General features: G+C 31.9%; 1 protein-coding gene across 2 annotated transcripts; it reads right to left on the bottom strand.

Moving 5' to 3' along the window:
* Nucleotides 1–4527: 4527 nt before the first annotated feature.
* LOC122524542 (pescadillo homolog) lies at nt 4528–7186 on the bottom strand. Of its 2 annotated transcripts, XM_043646854.1 has the most exons (9): nt 7158–7181; nt 7026–7073; nt 6658–6891; nt 6080–6587; nt 5848–5987; nt 5516–5775; nt 5201–5388; nt 4933–5132; nt 4528–4849 (listed from the first exon to the last, which is right to left on the bottom strand). In XM_043646854.1, the coding sequence occupies exons 2-9, from the start codon at nt 7047–7049 to the stop codon at nt 4586–4588; spliced, it is 1818 nt and encodes a 605-aa protein (XP_043502789.1). In that variant the 5' UTR covers nt 7050–7073; nt 7158–7181; the 3' UTR covers nt 4528–4585. The 2 variants fall into 2 exon arrangements, with proteins under 2 accessions (XP_043502789.1, XP_043502790.1); XM_043646855.1 differs by having other exon boundaries at nt 4933–5126; nt 7026–7186.
* Nucleotides 7187–17247: the final 10061 nt, after the last annotated feature.

Genomic DNA, 17247 nt, shown 5'->3' with positions numbered 1-17247 from the left:
TGCAATTTTGTTTTTATTCTTACTTGTACTTCTCCAAGTGGATTGGCATAAGCTATCGCCCCGATGGCGATTAAAACGAACAGTATCTTCATATTATTTGATAATCCTATTTAACATAAAAAATATATAATCAATCAATAAATTATATTAAAAATTATATTTAATTGAATATTACAAACAAATTCACTACTATTTCAATACGATACTCAATGATTCCTATTTTCAAAATATATAATATTTTTTTAAATATTACGAACAAATTCGTATTAATTTTTCGTACTATTTCTCAATATGATATTTAATTAATACATATATGTAGTGTTTTACTTACCAGTACTAGTACCGTTGAATTTCAATAGTAATCTGCCAATTGTCGGTACACGCTGGCTTATATACCAGTGAAAAAATCAAAAACTAACGTTCGTGTAATTATCGGGGAATCACATTTTCATTCAAAACGACGGAATAACACACTCCCTCTACCAAACGTGTATTTGATCGTTGATTTTGGCACAATGTTATCCCCACTTAGCCCTCCTAACCTTTCCCACACACATCACCATACCATACTCATCCGATTTCGTATCTTTTCAACGTTCCAATACTCGCTAATCGTGAGCTTCATCTAATCATATTATTTGTTGTCAAAGATCGCGTTTTAAAATCATCTAGTTTTTTTTTTTATTAATATTTATTCGTATGATATTTACTTATAGTTAAGGAGACACTCATTATAATCAATGACTATTATATTTCATTTATTATAACGATACTTTTTTCGAAATTTCAATCGTAAATTTATATTTTTTTAAAATTACAATTAACGCATTTTATAATAATGTTTCATATTAAAAATTATATTATTATTTTTTATTACTTTGTTAATTACAATTATATTTCAAGTATTAGAACTATACTTGTTTTAAAGTTTCATTCGTAAATCTATCTTTTTCTTTCTTTTTTAAATTAGGATAAACGTATTACAATATATAATGTTTCGTATTATTATGATTTATTATTTTGTTCATTTCAAACATATATATATATATAAAATTCTGCATCATTATTAATTTACTACATTTATTTTATTATTCAGAAAATGATTTAATTACATATCCACCTTTACCCTCCTCCCCGAGGTTCAGACTTCTTTCAGACCGATATTAGAGATCGATTTTTATCGAAAAGCGCTTCGTTTGTTAGAAATGCATTTCGCGTAGTTTTTTCTTTTTTTTTATTTGTTTCTATTTTTTTTTTTACGAGGTACTATTCCTATTTCGAAGGGAGAGAAAGGTTCGAGGGGAGAGAAAAAAAAATAAGGAATGAGAAGAAGGAAGAAGAGGAAGAAGAAGAAGAAAATAATAATAATAATAATAATAACAATAATAATAAAAATAAAAATTCAATAATAAATCGAATAGTTCTTGCGATATTACTTGCTATACGTAACGTACACGCCTATTTGTGTAAGTGTTTGTACGTGTTCGAATATATTTGTGCGATAAACGCAGGAGAAAGGTTTCTTTCTTCTTTTTATTTTTAATTTATTTCCCGTTATATTGTGGTTTGTAGTTGGGCGAGGAGAGGGAAAGATTAAATTTGTTCGATATCTGAATTATGAGTTTAATTAACAGAAATCTCGAGTTTGCATGCGAACGAATCGAATAAATCTTATCGAATTGCAATATAATAATAATTATTTATATTATTATTATTATTAATACATACATTTTTTAAGGAAAAAATTACGTAAAAGAATTTATAGCCGAGTAATTTTTAATTGGACGAAAGGAAACAGGTAAAAATAAAAAGAAAAGAATTATCAAAATATTCGAGAGACACATTCATACATTTGTATTTGATTTTCGAGAGTTTATTAATTACCTTCATGAATAAATTCGGAACTATAAAACTCGTCCGATATATTTTCTTTTTTTGATTCGTTCGATTGTACGTACTATTTCTTTGTTTTTTTTTTCTTTAGCAAACACCACCACTTTTGTTCGTTCAACAAGTTTTCAATAGAATTGTCTAATTGAAATCGACTGGCAGAAGAAACATCGATAGCTTTTTCCATTTTTCTGTTATTTTTTTCTTGTTTTTTTGTAATCTCGTGTTATAAGAAACGTTTAAATAAATATTTTGTTTCCTAACTTGGGTCATCCCACGATTGATAAAATTTGCATCTAAACGATAACGTACGGGATTAATTTTTCAACAAAACAATTTGATAAGAGTCGCGCGATGATCTATCGATCCTAATCTTCCGTGGGATTCCATGATTAGTGATAACTGTGTCAGATATATAAGTCTGTATATTTTTGATTACTTAAGATTTATGTTTTTTTGTTTATCTCAAAATTGAAACGAAAAAGAAACTTATGATCCGTTCAATTTTTTTCTTTCTTTTTTTTAGATTTTATTCAATTATCCTAAAATTAATATTAAAGCAACCACTTTAAAAAAAAATGTAATTAAAACGCATAAAATTATAAACATTGTTCGTTTTTAAATAAAAGAAAATATATATAAAAAATTAAATAGGAGGGATATATACATATATTATAATATTTGATTCATTATCCATTTGAATAAAATCTCATACTATATAAAGATAAATATTGTTTTTATCTATTTGAATGCTGAATACGTTTAACAATTGCAATCACCGGGGACGAATGATTTTTCTGATAGAAAAAATTGAAGAACGCATATATGCGTCTTCGGTCCATGCGGATTGCTTTCGTTGGACAAATATATGCGCGCATAGCACTTAAAGGGTTAAAAGCGGTATGTTACACATTTAGTATCGATAGATTTAGTATTAAATATCTCATAAATTTTTCAGATTTGATTCAATACCAATAAATTATTTATTTTTGTTTGTTTTTATGAGAATTTAATGCGACGTCACCGTCGACCAGTGAATTCGGAGAGCTCGTAGAGGATATGGAAAGAGACGAATTGAATTTGGACACGGAAGACGAGAAAAAGTCTGTCGAAGATATCCTTTAAATGCGTTGTGCATCGTTCACGATACATCTGGACCCACAACCGAACGAGAATTCAACGACAAATGGAACAAAAATGACCGGTCAATTCAATGGAACGTCCGAAATAGGCCTGTCAAAAAGAGCCAAACCTCTCATTTTTATCTGGAAGATCGATAATTTGATCTAAGGGTAATTTTACAACGCTGAATCGTATGGCACGTTTTTTAGAAAGAGGGTTAAAAAGGGTAAAAGATGGCTTTATCTTAGAATCTGCGCATTTAATTGAAAAAAGTTTCAAACAAAAGTTGTATAGAGTTAAAAAATACATAAAAAAATGTTCTATGAGTTATCTTCGTATTTTCAAAAATAAGCGAATAAAATTGGATTGAAGATGGGAACAAAATTGTAAGAGTGGGAGAAAGCAAGCTTATCCCTCCGTCGCGTTTTACACGCGAGCGAGCTAGTATGCGTGCGAGCGTCCGTGTGCACTAATACACCAACGAAGGATCTTCGGCAATCTTCGGGACTCTCGGTCTTGAGTGAAAGTGCGAGTGAGAGAACAAACCAATATTTCTCTCTTTTTATTTATCATGCGATAACGAGTATTATTGTCCTTGGCCATCGATTGTTGAGCGTTCTGATATTTCTCTTTTTATATTTTTTCTTTCGGTAGCAAGAATTTTACGTCTTGGCCATCGAGCGTCGAGCGTTTTGTATATCTATATATATCGGCGTATAAGCGCGGCATTTTTAAATCGAATCTTGATGCTTATAGCACGCCGTTTCTTTATTTAGTGTCAAAAATAATGAACCATGACTAACAAAAAAATAATTCATTTTAACAGAAACTATTATTATTTAGTTGAGAGTAAAAATAATGAATTAATTTTGTGTCTCGCAATAAAATTAATTAGAATAATTAATTGATATAAATTCTTTGCCTCACAAAAATTTATTTGTATATCAAATTGAATACGTATTCTCTTTAAGACGAAATTTAAAATTTAAATATTTTTCCTATTAAATTATGTATTTTATAAAATTTTAAATTACTGACTTTTTGTCTCGTAAAAATTTATTAGTTTATCAAATTGAATACATATTTGAAAAAGAAGAATTTTATATCTACATATAAAATTGATTCAAGATATACAGGAAAGGATATTCTAAAAACGTGGAATTTATTTTTTGTGTAGACATAATTTTAATTCATTTTTATTATGTTATAAGAAAATAGTAATGCATTCTGATTCATCTTCGAAGTCTTAAGAATTGTACGAAATAAATTGAGATATTATCAAGTGGTGCGTTAGCGTAAGTAGTAACGTCTTCGCTTCTCGCGCTGGGTATTTAACGTTCGATTCTTTGTGGGGGAATTATTTTTTTTATAAGTATATAAAAATAACATATATACATATATACATATATACATAATATACATCTTACATTAGTTTGTATAAGAATTAGGAAATAACATATATACATATATACATATAACTATAAACTATCTTTTGTCTTTTTTTTCAATTCTTTCTTCTTTTTTATCGCAATTAAAATTATAATTATTTCGTCTCTCTCTTCGGTTTTTCTACTTATTCAATAAGATTGCGCTTTCGCAATTTACGAGCTTCCTTATGTTTTTCTTTCTCAGCATTGTCGTGAATTCGCCTCTTTTTTCGCAGTAACCAGATTTCTTTAGCTCTCTCTTTACGACCTTCCATCATGCTCTTGTACAAATTACGATGTTTCTTCTTAATCATTTTTTCTCTCAACCGATATTCCTGTTTATTTTGACGTTCCTTTTCGTAAGGATCTTCCTTCCTTATTTCACCGGCCTTCACCTGCATCGCTTTTTTCTAAAATTTATAAAATACATTATAAGCAATAAGAAAAGGAAAAATAATTCATATTTGAATATATAAAACAGTTGCTTAATCACCTTTCGCATTCGTTCGCGTTTCTTTTCTTTTTCTTTTTCTTCATCTGATACCTCAATTTCATCCTTATCATCATCTTCCTCTTCGTTATCTTCTTCATCATCTTCTTCTTCTTCTTCTTCTTCGCTACCTTCTTCCATGTCTGCTGTTTCATTTTCCTGTTTATCTTCTTCATTCTCAGAAGATAATTCTTCATCTTCAACTGCACATTATTGAATTAAATTATTAATATTGAAAGATATTGTATCAATTTAAAATTATATTATTTACCATCTCTGAGTTTATATTCAGGATTCATCAATGCGCGTTCCTCTGGTGGAATGTATGTTTGATCTAATCGACTCTCATTAAATGGAGACAAATGTGGTGGAAGAACAGCACCCATTAAATACTTCTGTATAGGCAACAATTCTCTTGCATTCACTGAATCGAACACCCATTGTGGTTGTACGTAATTTCTATATTATTTAACGAATTATATAAGTAAAATAAAGAAAATATTCACACAGCAATAATTAGACAGAAAACAAAAGTACAATGAGAAATATATTTATAATTATATATCTTTAAAAATAAATTAACTACCTAGATAAGAATTGTTTGTCCATACTAGGTCTGTCCACAATCTGATGTGTGATTGTTTCGTCATTTTCATTAAAAGTAGCACCAACGAACATTAGCTTATCCCAAGAAACTTCTCCGCCAAAGCAACGTAAAACAAAAACTAATGGTTCTCTCGGTACTTCTCTGTTCAAAAAGAACTTCAAACCTTTAAATAACGTCTTTAATTTTTTTATTTTATCAGCTTCTAATTTAGCTGCTTCCAATTGTTGAGCATCAACATCCTAGACAAATAATTACTAACGTTTATTCATATTTTCGAAGATGCATATTATTCAATAATTATATTCTTTTACCTTAGAAAATTGATCTATTTCTATTTCTTCATCATCTATGCTTTGTATGGTAGGATCTAATGCCTTAAGTGGTACATTCAATGCACTTATTCTTTCCGATACAAACGCTTCCTCATCTACAAGATTCTTTTCGCATTGGCCTAAAAATGTATTACTTATTAAAATATCATTCATTACCTCTTTTCTTTTCGCTTAATAAAATATAGAAAGAAAATGAATAAAATCATCTTACCAGTATTATTAAATTGTGGAGGATAAAACAAATTAAGAGAATGATAAAGTCTATAATTAACAAATCCAAGCATTACGACATAAAATTCCACAAATATGGACATAACTTTGAAATCAACTTCTCTTTTCTCTTGCGGTTCAAAAGAGAAATGATGTGGTACGATCCAATTTATTATTTGGCCTTTGATTTCCGCTTGATAGTAATAACCTTTTATGGATATAAAAACTTTTCTTAAGGCTTTAGCCGCTATGACGAAATGTAAAAATTCAATAGTTAATCTTCTGCACAGAGCTGATTGATCGCGTGGTATATGAGCTAATGATGGGAATGTACTGAACAAGAAACATAAAGTTAAACAATCATCTAAATCTCTCAAAGCGTCTACAAATGTCGGATAGCGTTCTTTGACGATATGATCCAATTTCAAAGTTGGATGATTACTTAAATATCTTTTCATTTCAGCAAAATCTCTAAGTGCCCTTGCCCTTCCAACTTTTCTATTGAATACCTAGGAAGAAATTAGACATACATAGATAATGTTTCAAAACAAAATATTAGAGTGATAGATATTAACTCACTTTGTAATCCCTTAATTTCCATATTATCGGTTCGTGCATTAAGAATTGAATATCCTTTTTATGATACAAGGTTTTTATTCCAGCTTCACCTTTTTGTGCTCTTTTACGATTACGAGGCTCCCTTGGATAAATTCCTTTCAATATACATAGTTTGCGAAATTCATTTAAAGAAAGTTGCAATTTTTTCAATGCAGATTTTCTGGTCATAAACTGTGCTCCTTCTCCTGATTGATACTGTAAAATACGCAAAATACATGTTATTTAAATTATTTAAAACTATATATGTTATATTATTTTGTTAAGAAGATAACATTATAACCTAAAATATTTTTAATGTTAATTACATAAATGTACAAATTAATTCTTACTTTCTTCTTCCCTATCACAACCATTTTGTTTGTTGCGTTTTTCTTTCACTATATGTTAACGAATATATTAGTGTAATTACAACAATATTAATCATATATACTAAAAACACACGTGGGCTAACAAGTACATACTGTAATGTAGATATCCTAGCGACAGATTAAAAAAGCTGTTTTAAGCTTCTTGAAAGCAACACTATGAGGCACTGCAATCAAATCATATGTTAAAACATGTTTTTTTGATGGCTATAATTTATGCTAAAAAATTAATAATAAAATTATAAATATATTTTTATATATATTATTGACAATAAATGAAAAAATATGGAGCAAACAGGTAATTTACTTTATAAGATATTAAAACAGGCAAAATAATGTGTAACATATGATTTTATGGCATACGATTCTACATATGATATTTACAATTTATTTAATAGAAATTAATTTATATTCACATATTGTTTTTTAGAAATTTGTGAATATTTTAATGGTATTATTAAGTATGAGAATCGACGATTGTTGAGCGTTCTGATATTTCTCTTTTTATATTTTTTCTTTCGGTAGCAAGAATTTTACGTCTTGGCCATCGAGCGTCGAGCGTTTTGTATATCTATATATATCGGCGTATAAGCGCGGCATTTTTAAATCGAATCTTGATGCTTATAGCACGCCGTTTCTTTATTTAGTGTCAAAAATAATGAACCATGACTAAAAAAAAAATAATTCATTTTAACAGAAACTATTATTATTTAGTTGAGAGTAAAAATAATGAATTAATTTTGTGTCTCGCAATAAAATTAATTAGAATAATTAATTGATATAAATTCTTTGCCTCACAAAAATTTATTTGTATATCAAATTGAATACGTATTCTCTTTAAGACGAAATTTAAAATTTAAATATTTTTCTTATTAAATTATGTATTTTATAAAATTTTAAATTACTGACTTTTTGTCTCGTAAAAATTTATTAGTTTATCAAATTGAATACATATTTGAAAAAGAAGAATTTTATATCTACATATAAAATTAATTCAAGATATACAGGAAAGGATATTCTAAAAACGTGGAATTTATTTTTTGTGTAGACATAATTTTAATTCACTTTTATAACGTTATAAGAAAATAGTAATGCATTTGTATTTAGCTTTAAAGTCATAAAAATTGCAGGAAAAAAATTAAATAGGCTACAAAATAAAAGGAATTTAAATTGGATAAATTAAAATTATATGACGACTGCGCGTACTATATCAAAATCGAATTGAAATACCACAAATTAAATATTTCAATTATTTAAATAAATTTAAAATCACACAGAATTTGTATTGTGTCCGCAGAAAATAATCATTGTCAATGTTCTCTCTCACTATGCGCATAATTGAAATATTTCAATTAAAATTTAGAACATCATTTTAATTCCGTCAAAATTTTGTTTAGAAATATAAATTAAATTCTCAATTTAAATTCTCGCATTATAATTGGAGGCATTCAATCATATACATAATTTTAATTCGAGTATTATGTTTCTTTTGTCAATTTTATAAGATTATGTATAAATTGTTATTACTATTGTTATTGTTACAATTATTTTTTATTTTTTGTAGAATATAATGAAGGCGGTGTAAATGGCAATTAATTTTGGTATTTCTGAAATTGTAAAGAAATTAAATGGTCTTATTTTTCCAAGTGTACTAAGTGATTGTTTTTTTAAATAAAAACTATGTTTCACTCAAGAATGGGTCGAACATTTAACAAAAATACCATGAGACGGACTCTTTATGAAACACTAATTCTATATATTTATCTACAACAATTCAAAAGGATATTCAATTTTTATATCGATATCTTGCTCATTTTCGTGAAACTCCTCGTAATTATAAACCTCTTGAGGGTTGTCTATTTCTGTGGTAATATTAAAGAAATCATTTCTTGCCATATCTTCCACATTCTCGTCTCTTTCTTCTACTCGAATCTCAGCAGAATTCTCGACTGTGCTAGTGGAAAAGTTGGAGCAGGATTGTCCTCCACAGTATTGGCACAGTTGAGTGCAAAGTAGCCCAGTTTTTCGGCAGCTGCAGCGTAAAGCTTTGCTGTTTCCCGGACACGAACATTGTACCTGAAACATAGACATGTAGAGAAAATGATTAAGAATTTGCGTGCGCAAAGAATGCGTATATGCTTTTTAATATAATTCGTTCCGAATTCGCGAAACATTAGACCTTAAAAATTCATTACAACATTTAGACTTTAAAAATTCGTGAATTTTTTAAAAAAATCATTGAGTCGAAACGTTGATGGTTAACATTTTACAAAATTAAAAAATTTTTAATTTTCAAAAAATAACTAACTTGACTTGTTTCTCCATTCAATTATTTAGTCTATTCAAATTTTTTTGAGAACTTACCATTCTTAACAAATTGTCAGGCGCTGAATCTTTACTATTCATGATAGGAATCATCATCGTGGTGGTTTGCTTCCATCCCCAATCCCGTGCATCCAATTTGTTCCCCAACCACAATTGCACCTGATAAAATGTGCGTTTCACGTGTTCTCGCAGGACGGGTTGCGTTGGAGGTAAAGTCGCCAATCGAATCTCCACGGTGGTGTCCGTGGGCAGCGATGCAAATTTTTCGTATCGAGCATCACTGAGCGACTGATTCAGATTTTTGAAGTTGTATAAATGTGCAATTATTTGTTCTGCACATTCACACAGACTCTCTACTGTACTCGTTACGTTGTAGAATATTTTTACAGCATTCTGCAGATTGTCATTCTTTTGCAGAATGGAGATGACGTTCTTCTTTTCTTTGCCGTACATGGCACTCGTCGTGTCACATCCTGCGAATGCGTGGGCAAATAAAATATACGACTTCAGATGTGCGTGGTCCTCTGTATAATACAAAGTATTTATTTTACCACCTGGCATAATATTGTAAAAAAACAGAGGATTGGAATTTGATAAACCTATCAATAAAATCAGCAGGTCGACGTCATTGCTGACAACTGCCACTTCGCAGCCCGTATTTTGCCTTAGCTCTATCGCTGTCCATGTTATAAGCGCGTCCGCATTTTCTTGAGCGAGTTTCACGTTGAAACCATGTGCACGTAAAAATACCACAAGCATCTGCACCAGTTTCATTTTGTTTTTCACATTCGACAAAAATTTTTTTTGGCTCAAAGTAAGGAATGTGCTTTCGTTGAACTCGATATCCGGTGCCATATTTTCTTCACGTCGCCGGTATCTCTCGTACGATTTTATTCCAGTATACTCGTCGGTGTATCCATCAAAGACGACCAAAGAATTTTCTCCGTATTTGTTGATGATGTGCCAATGGTACAATTCACAAATTTCTTGAAACGATGCTCCATTTGGCCAGCTGATATTGTGCAGAAGGAATCCGCCATCAATGACAAAGGTTATGTTTCGGATCGAAGTTTGTAATTGTAAAACGTACGGCTTAAATAGTTTGTTCAGTTCGGACTTCGATGTCTTCCTCATGAGACCAAACTCATCGAATAAAGATAAGGGATACGGTGAAATTTCGTACTCTAATGCTTTACGTGTTTGTACCTCGTCACTGTGAAATATATGCGAAACACGTTGAAAGAGTAAAACAGGGTCGACCGTACTCGTATCATTGTTATCGTGAGTCTGCATTCGTGCTGCCGTCAGATTTTTCACTTTGCTTGTTACCGAAGATAATGATACTTCAGCAACACTCTTTCCCACCATGGATTCCATACTTTTTTTCCCTTTCTCGAATGCTAGATGACAATCTGTAGTAACCACACCGGCAATCCCCGTTGACAAGGAACACAAAGTAGTTCGAGGTTCAAAAGGACGGCGTTCCTTAAACCAAGATATGAACTTCTTAATTTCGTCATCATCTCGTTTTATTCGGGGGGGTGCGAGATCGGCGTGTTGTTCACTTGTTAATGATGCAATGCCACAAAAATCTTCAAAGCACTCAATAATTGAGAACAACGATGGCATCACTGATAAAAATCTTGCGTTGACACTAGGTGTAACACCTTTCCCATGTTTCAGATCTGTACCGAAAACCTGTTTAAAGTTTGCTCAATCGTCATGTCCGTCCACATACCGCACCAAGTTTTGTCAGACCTCCTCACCGTAAAATTGCCCTCCGTTGTGAATTTTCGGTATTCGTCATTGGTCATTGTCTGCTTTATGTTGACCATATCTTGAAGATATATTTGAACACTTTCAGCGTAATTGAATTTGCCTGCAGCATGAAAAATAGGTAACATTTTACGAATACTTTGAAGGTGTAATTGCCAGTTGCCTGAGCGTTCGGCCTCCATAAACTGCAACGCAATTACGACGCACTCAAAGTATTGCACCCATAGTTGTGCCGTAGGTCCTCGATTTTTTAAAATAGCCAATTGTGCAATCAAGTCCATAGTCATCGAAGTAATCGAAGTTTTCGCTTGACAATCGCCGATAGTCGGAGGTTCTGTACGCCAACTTTGGAAAAAAGCTTTAATGTCTTTGTCGTATTGTTTACGTATTTCACCTTCGATTTCTCGGATCATCATTACTCCCAAAGCGGTAAATGTCAAGATATGAGCACGCATCGCACGAGCATAAGCATGCCCCATCAACACCCTCTTCACTGCTGCTCGAGTGTATATTATTGCCCAGATGTCTTCAAGTCCGCTGCCATTCATAATGTGACCGATTGAGCCTAAGTAGGACATAAGCAAGTGGAACCCACCCAAGCGAACCACAACGTCTTTCAGCGTATCCTGTGATGCTGCAACAATCGCACGAGCTTTATAGTACAATGGTTGGTCGAATGTTACGAAACACGTTTTCTGATTAATTCGACGAGCCCCAACTAGAGCGGTGTGTAAAGCTGTGTTGATAGTGCTCATATTTGAAGGAGGACAATTTATGAAAGGCAGACAAACAACTTTGGAAGCATCATAAGTGTTATTCGCCGTTAAAACCTCCATAAAACCTCTCCAACTTGGTATATTTTCAATGTTGCAGTGCTTTGCCCATAGATATGCCGAATATACTGCTGGCAATACAGGCGAATCTATGGAAAAGAGTTTTGTTGTGTCATCGTATTTAATATTTTCCAATCCGTCCGAATTGCCTGTCCATGGTATGGTTTGCACTATGCTCTGTGACGCTATCGTCGTAGATGATATTCTTGAGGCACCTTTCAATTTTTTCGTCCGACCTTCATAGCTTATTTTTTTCTCCGGCGTGTAGATAGCTATTCCACCTAAGCAGTGATTCGTATTACAGCCATCTAAAGTTTGAACGTTGTGATCGTTAGTATCAAAGACATGTTGCACACAAACATCGTCTTCAAATACGAATTTCGGTGGATCCATGATGATCGATGCCTCGTACTGTTGCAATTGATAATATGACACGCAGTAGCCTAATTTATTAAGGATATCGATTATCCACTTTGATCCGCATTTGCGATAAATGTAAATTCCGAGTGCCAACTGTAGATGCGATGTGAAACCGGAACGTCGGATGAGAGCTACAATAGAATGGGCTACTGCACTTCGTTGCACGAAATATCGGTCTTTATCGTCGTCGACATTTTCCCGTGAATTGGATACAACAAGTTGATCAATAAGTACACGAAGAAGTGGCGGAATGTCTCTTTGAACTGAATTGAGAAATTTTCCAGCTGGCTGATAAGAATTGTTCTCGTAATCGTGATTCTCGATATCTTTTCGGACGATCTGTGCTGCAACGTTTACAATTGCTTCTCGCTGTTTAAAAGTGAGGGAATCCGGATCACGATACCAGTCTGCACATAACTTGGCTGCACTGAAGCATTTATAAAAGATCATAGTTTCACGGCCTTGGTGCTGATCGATGTAGATATCTTCTCCGAAAAATTCCGTCAATTTTCGAAATAAAACATCTCTTGTAAAACATCTGCTGCCCGGATGATTGAGTAATTCATTCGCTGTGAATTTTCCTTTTTGCGAATTTTTTATGTATTCGGCAATGTATTGAAAATCAGACTCTATTTCTTCTAATCTTAAATTACGTTTCGGCGAGTAGGTTGGTATTTTCGCAAACAGGAAGTAACATTTTCTGTGATATCGAGCGCCTACAGCAATTACAGAATTGACATCTTTTAATCGATTTTGCATAGTGATGCCCATTTCATCGTTTCGCTGTTTAGCTATATTGAGTAACCTTTCCTTCATAAAGTCGTTCTGTATCACGGAGCCTGGCTTGTGTTTTTGATCCCATGGACGTGCGCATATTAAGCACAAGTCACGGAAATTGAATTCATTTTCCGATTTAGAAAGATTCGCTGACGTACTAGGTGTTTCAGCAGAAGATGTCGATGAAGCTTTCTGTTTTGCTGCTCTTGCGGCCACACTTTTAATTGTCGCTATTGTGTACCATTTTCGGCACGATTCATGCACGAGAACAGGGGTACGACTGCTCCAAACCTCCCATTTTCCATCGCCAAATTCTTTGCTTTTCGCAATTAATGTCCTCAGACCCTTTTCTCCAACGGTCACGACTTTCGACGTAGCACACTCCAATGCTTCATCGCATATGTTGCATACCTTGTCCGCATCCATGAATAGTTCACTAGTCAACAATTTATTTTATTATTTGTCTTGACGACTATGATACAATTATTTTAATACTTGATTTGGGCTGTATAAATGTTCGAAAGAGAATATTTTAATGTTTAATGTTTACTGATCGAATGCTAAAAGACCACAAACTGTGCTTAGTGTAGACTATATGAGAAAGTTGTTGTTATGAATTTAAAGCACGCGACGTCTCGAACAATGTCGTGTGAGTATAAACAAATACAGGTAAGAGAGGGAAAAGCGGTTAATTTTTCAAAGAGGAAACAAAGAGACGTTAGGGCATTACAGGTAAATAGAGAGACAAAGGAAGTTCGAAAAGTGTGATTCGAAAAGTTCGTTGGAAATAAATAATGTACTGCTACACAAAAAGTATTTGTATTCCCTTGCCCTGTATTCTTTTTATAACAGTATTATCATTAACAGTACTATTATAATTGTATATTAACCTCTTGGGTACATTTGACGTCTGAGACACGTCATTCACTTTTTTTCCCTAGGAGCGGATGACGTATCTAAGACGTCAAACCAAAAATTACATTTTTAGGTACATTTGACAACCAAGCAAACCAAGCAACCATAATATTTGCATTGCATAATATCTATATTTTGACATTTTTTTTATTCTTTCTTATATATAATATATCGATAAATTATAGAATTTAAAATTAGAATAGATTAGAAAGAATAGATTAAGAATTCTAAGGAACCAAAAATAATTTTCGTTCCACATGCAAATATTTTCTCAAATAAATCCGTACCCAAAGGGTTAAAAAAATTTGTGAATATTAAACTTACCTCTATATATATAATATAATTCTCAATATAATATAAACTAATATTATCTTTAACGAGCTTTCGGAAACTAAATACGTTATCACTTTTCATTGCCTTATATACCGTCATAGAGGCGCGTGGATCGTACTTTGCGCGCTAAGTATAAAGAGAATATATTCCCTTTACATATATTATTCAATAAAAAATATTCGAAGTGTGTAGAAAAAGCATGCAAAACTTACACAGCACTAGACTTTTGCAAACCGAGATACGTAATGTTGAAAAGAATTTTTTGCTTCAAAGCGTCCAACTATTCAATACAGAAAGAAAACTCAAAACAGTTGAAATTTAAACAATCACCGGTGACTGAAATTCAACTGTATTTTCAATAGTAAGTAACGCGCCTAGACTCCGAGGTTTATAATTACAATGAGTTTCACGAAAATGAGCCAGAAATGGATATAGAATATATATAATAAGATCGATATAGATAATAATCGAATAGAATGAATAGATTTTTGATCCGGCAAATATTCTTCACTCCATGTAAGCTGCAAACAAAAATTTGTAACTTTGTGTAAACGTCTCTTTGAAACTTTAAACGCGTTTTTCTCAAAACGGTGTTTTCAAAATTGGTGACCACGATTTCTCAAAAACGGCTTAACCGATCGGTTTCAAATTTTAACATAACCTCCTCAGATATATTCCTCAAGTATTGAACGAAGGAATAAGATTTAAAAAATTATTACTATTTTTTTTTTTAATAATTTAGAGCGAAAATTTCAGTCAGAAACGAAACATTTTTCAAACAGACGCCATTTTGTCAAAAATCAAAATTTTTCTTATTCCTTCGTTCAATACCTGCAATTATCTGTCCTTTAAAAGAATCCACCATATTTGTTGATATCAGATAATCCAAACCACTGAAATGGAGGACACCGCTAAACGCCTTTTTTTAGAGGACGTTCAGGAAATCATCTACAGGAGCGGTGTACATTAATATTTTTACATGATCGACGCGCTATTGTATTTTTAAAAATAGGCTCTATTTGAATTACAATCACTTATAATTGATAAGTTAAAACTTTTTCTACAAAAATTTCATAAAAAGACGTCTTTTTTGAGACTGGCAATATAACCCCTTATGCGTATTACCCCTTAAAAAGAATCAGCGAAGAGCATTTGATATTTTATTATTTTGTATGACGAGAGTTGTGTTTAAAAGAAGATGAAAAACGACGAAAGAAGACGGCAACGAAGAACTAAGGACGACGATATCTTCGTTAATTACGACGTTTAAAGTAACACATAACACAAACGTGTTGATTAATTAATAATTTAGATTATAGATTCTTACTATTTTATTCTATCTCAACTCATTATATCAAATAAAATCCTATTAAATATTAAATAAATTATTAAATACAAAAAATAAATCTCTTTCACTAATGAACAACGCATTATTTGGTAAAACAATAGAAAACGTTCGTAATCATGAAGACGTAAAATTGCTAACCCAATGGGACATGGCGCTAAAAATTTAATCGCCAAGCCAAATTTTACGATAGAACAATTTTTGTCCGAAAATTTTATCGCGGTGTAGAAATGGATAAAATTAAAATTTAATTGTTTCAACCGTCTTACATAGGAATGTGCATATTGGATATATCTTAACACATTGTACACAGTCAACGCACTTTTACGTTTTTCACAGGCTGTCACTGGAGCGCGAGTCACGTAAAAATACATATTTATAGTATTTATGTTACTAGGCAACGCTTCGCATTCGACCGAACTCCATAACGTGCTTTCCAGTGAAAGTATGATTGAGAGCGAAATTCCATACACAGTGATTATAACTTTCGTTATTATTTTGGATATTCCTTCCCAAGCATCTTTTCAACAAATCTTCAGACTCTAAAGTCTCATAAACTGTTTTTATAAGATTAATAGTTTCTTCGTCAAACGTTACTGGTACGTAAAAGTGGTCTCTTGCTTTTGTGCTTTCAGATGTTGATACTTGCACCAAGAATCTCGGCAGTAAGAATGGTGACGGTTTTCGTCTGTTGATATCATGTAATAGAACGGCTCTCTTCATTTATTCGAGATATTCACAGTTTCTGGTGATTGCCAAACCGTAGCATTCAGTAATCTTTTACATTAACTTATAAGTTAATTGTAAAATTAGTTGTTGACAATGCACGAATTTTAAGGACAGAGAAAACTGCAGAAGGTAACTGTAAAGAGGCCAGAATCTTATGAAGAAATCTCAAAGTTGCTGAACATGATAACTTTGAGGAAACGGAAAAATTACTCTATGCACCAGGCATAGCTGATTAATGTAAGTATAATTTTGTTATAAAAAATCTGTTGTCAAAACTTTGAACGCGTTTTACTCAAAATCACATTTTCAGAACTTCGGGGAAGCACTGATCGAAAACTATTCAACCGACTTGGCTACAAATTGAACCCGTTATTTAAGACACAAATAGCTAAATGTGTACCCTTTAAAATATTCAATATTTTAATAATAAATTAATTGTTTTAAACAATTTATAAAAGAAAAATTTATTTTGAAAACCTTTTCTTTACAAGTACGCTATTTTTTTTTTTTTTTTAATATGCATATTATAAGTTAGTTCATTAGGATGAAACCTACAGAACAATAATCTCTTTAATATTTTATTTCAGATGACTACGCTGTGTGTTTTCCCCAAACAACTCACCTTTTTTTCGAGGACTAAACTTGGACATATAAAATTATTAACAAATTAATGTAAAATTAATTATAAAAAAATTTGTGTTGCCCACTTCAAGACACCAATGAAAACATGCAA

Source organism: Polistes fuscatus, unplaced genomic scaffold, assembly GCF_010416935.1.
Source record: "Polistes fuscatus isolate 324 unplaced genomic scaffold, CU_Pfus_HIC Scaffold75, whole genome shotgun sequence".
Classification (NCBI taxonomy): domain Eukaryota; kingdom Metazoa; phylum Arthropoda; class Insecta; order Hymenoptera; family Vespidae; genus Polistes; species Polistes fuscatus.
This window is presented reverse-complemented; position numbering and strand designations above follow the sequence as displayed.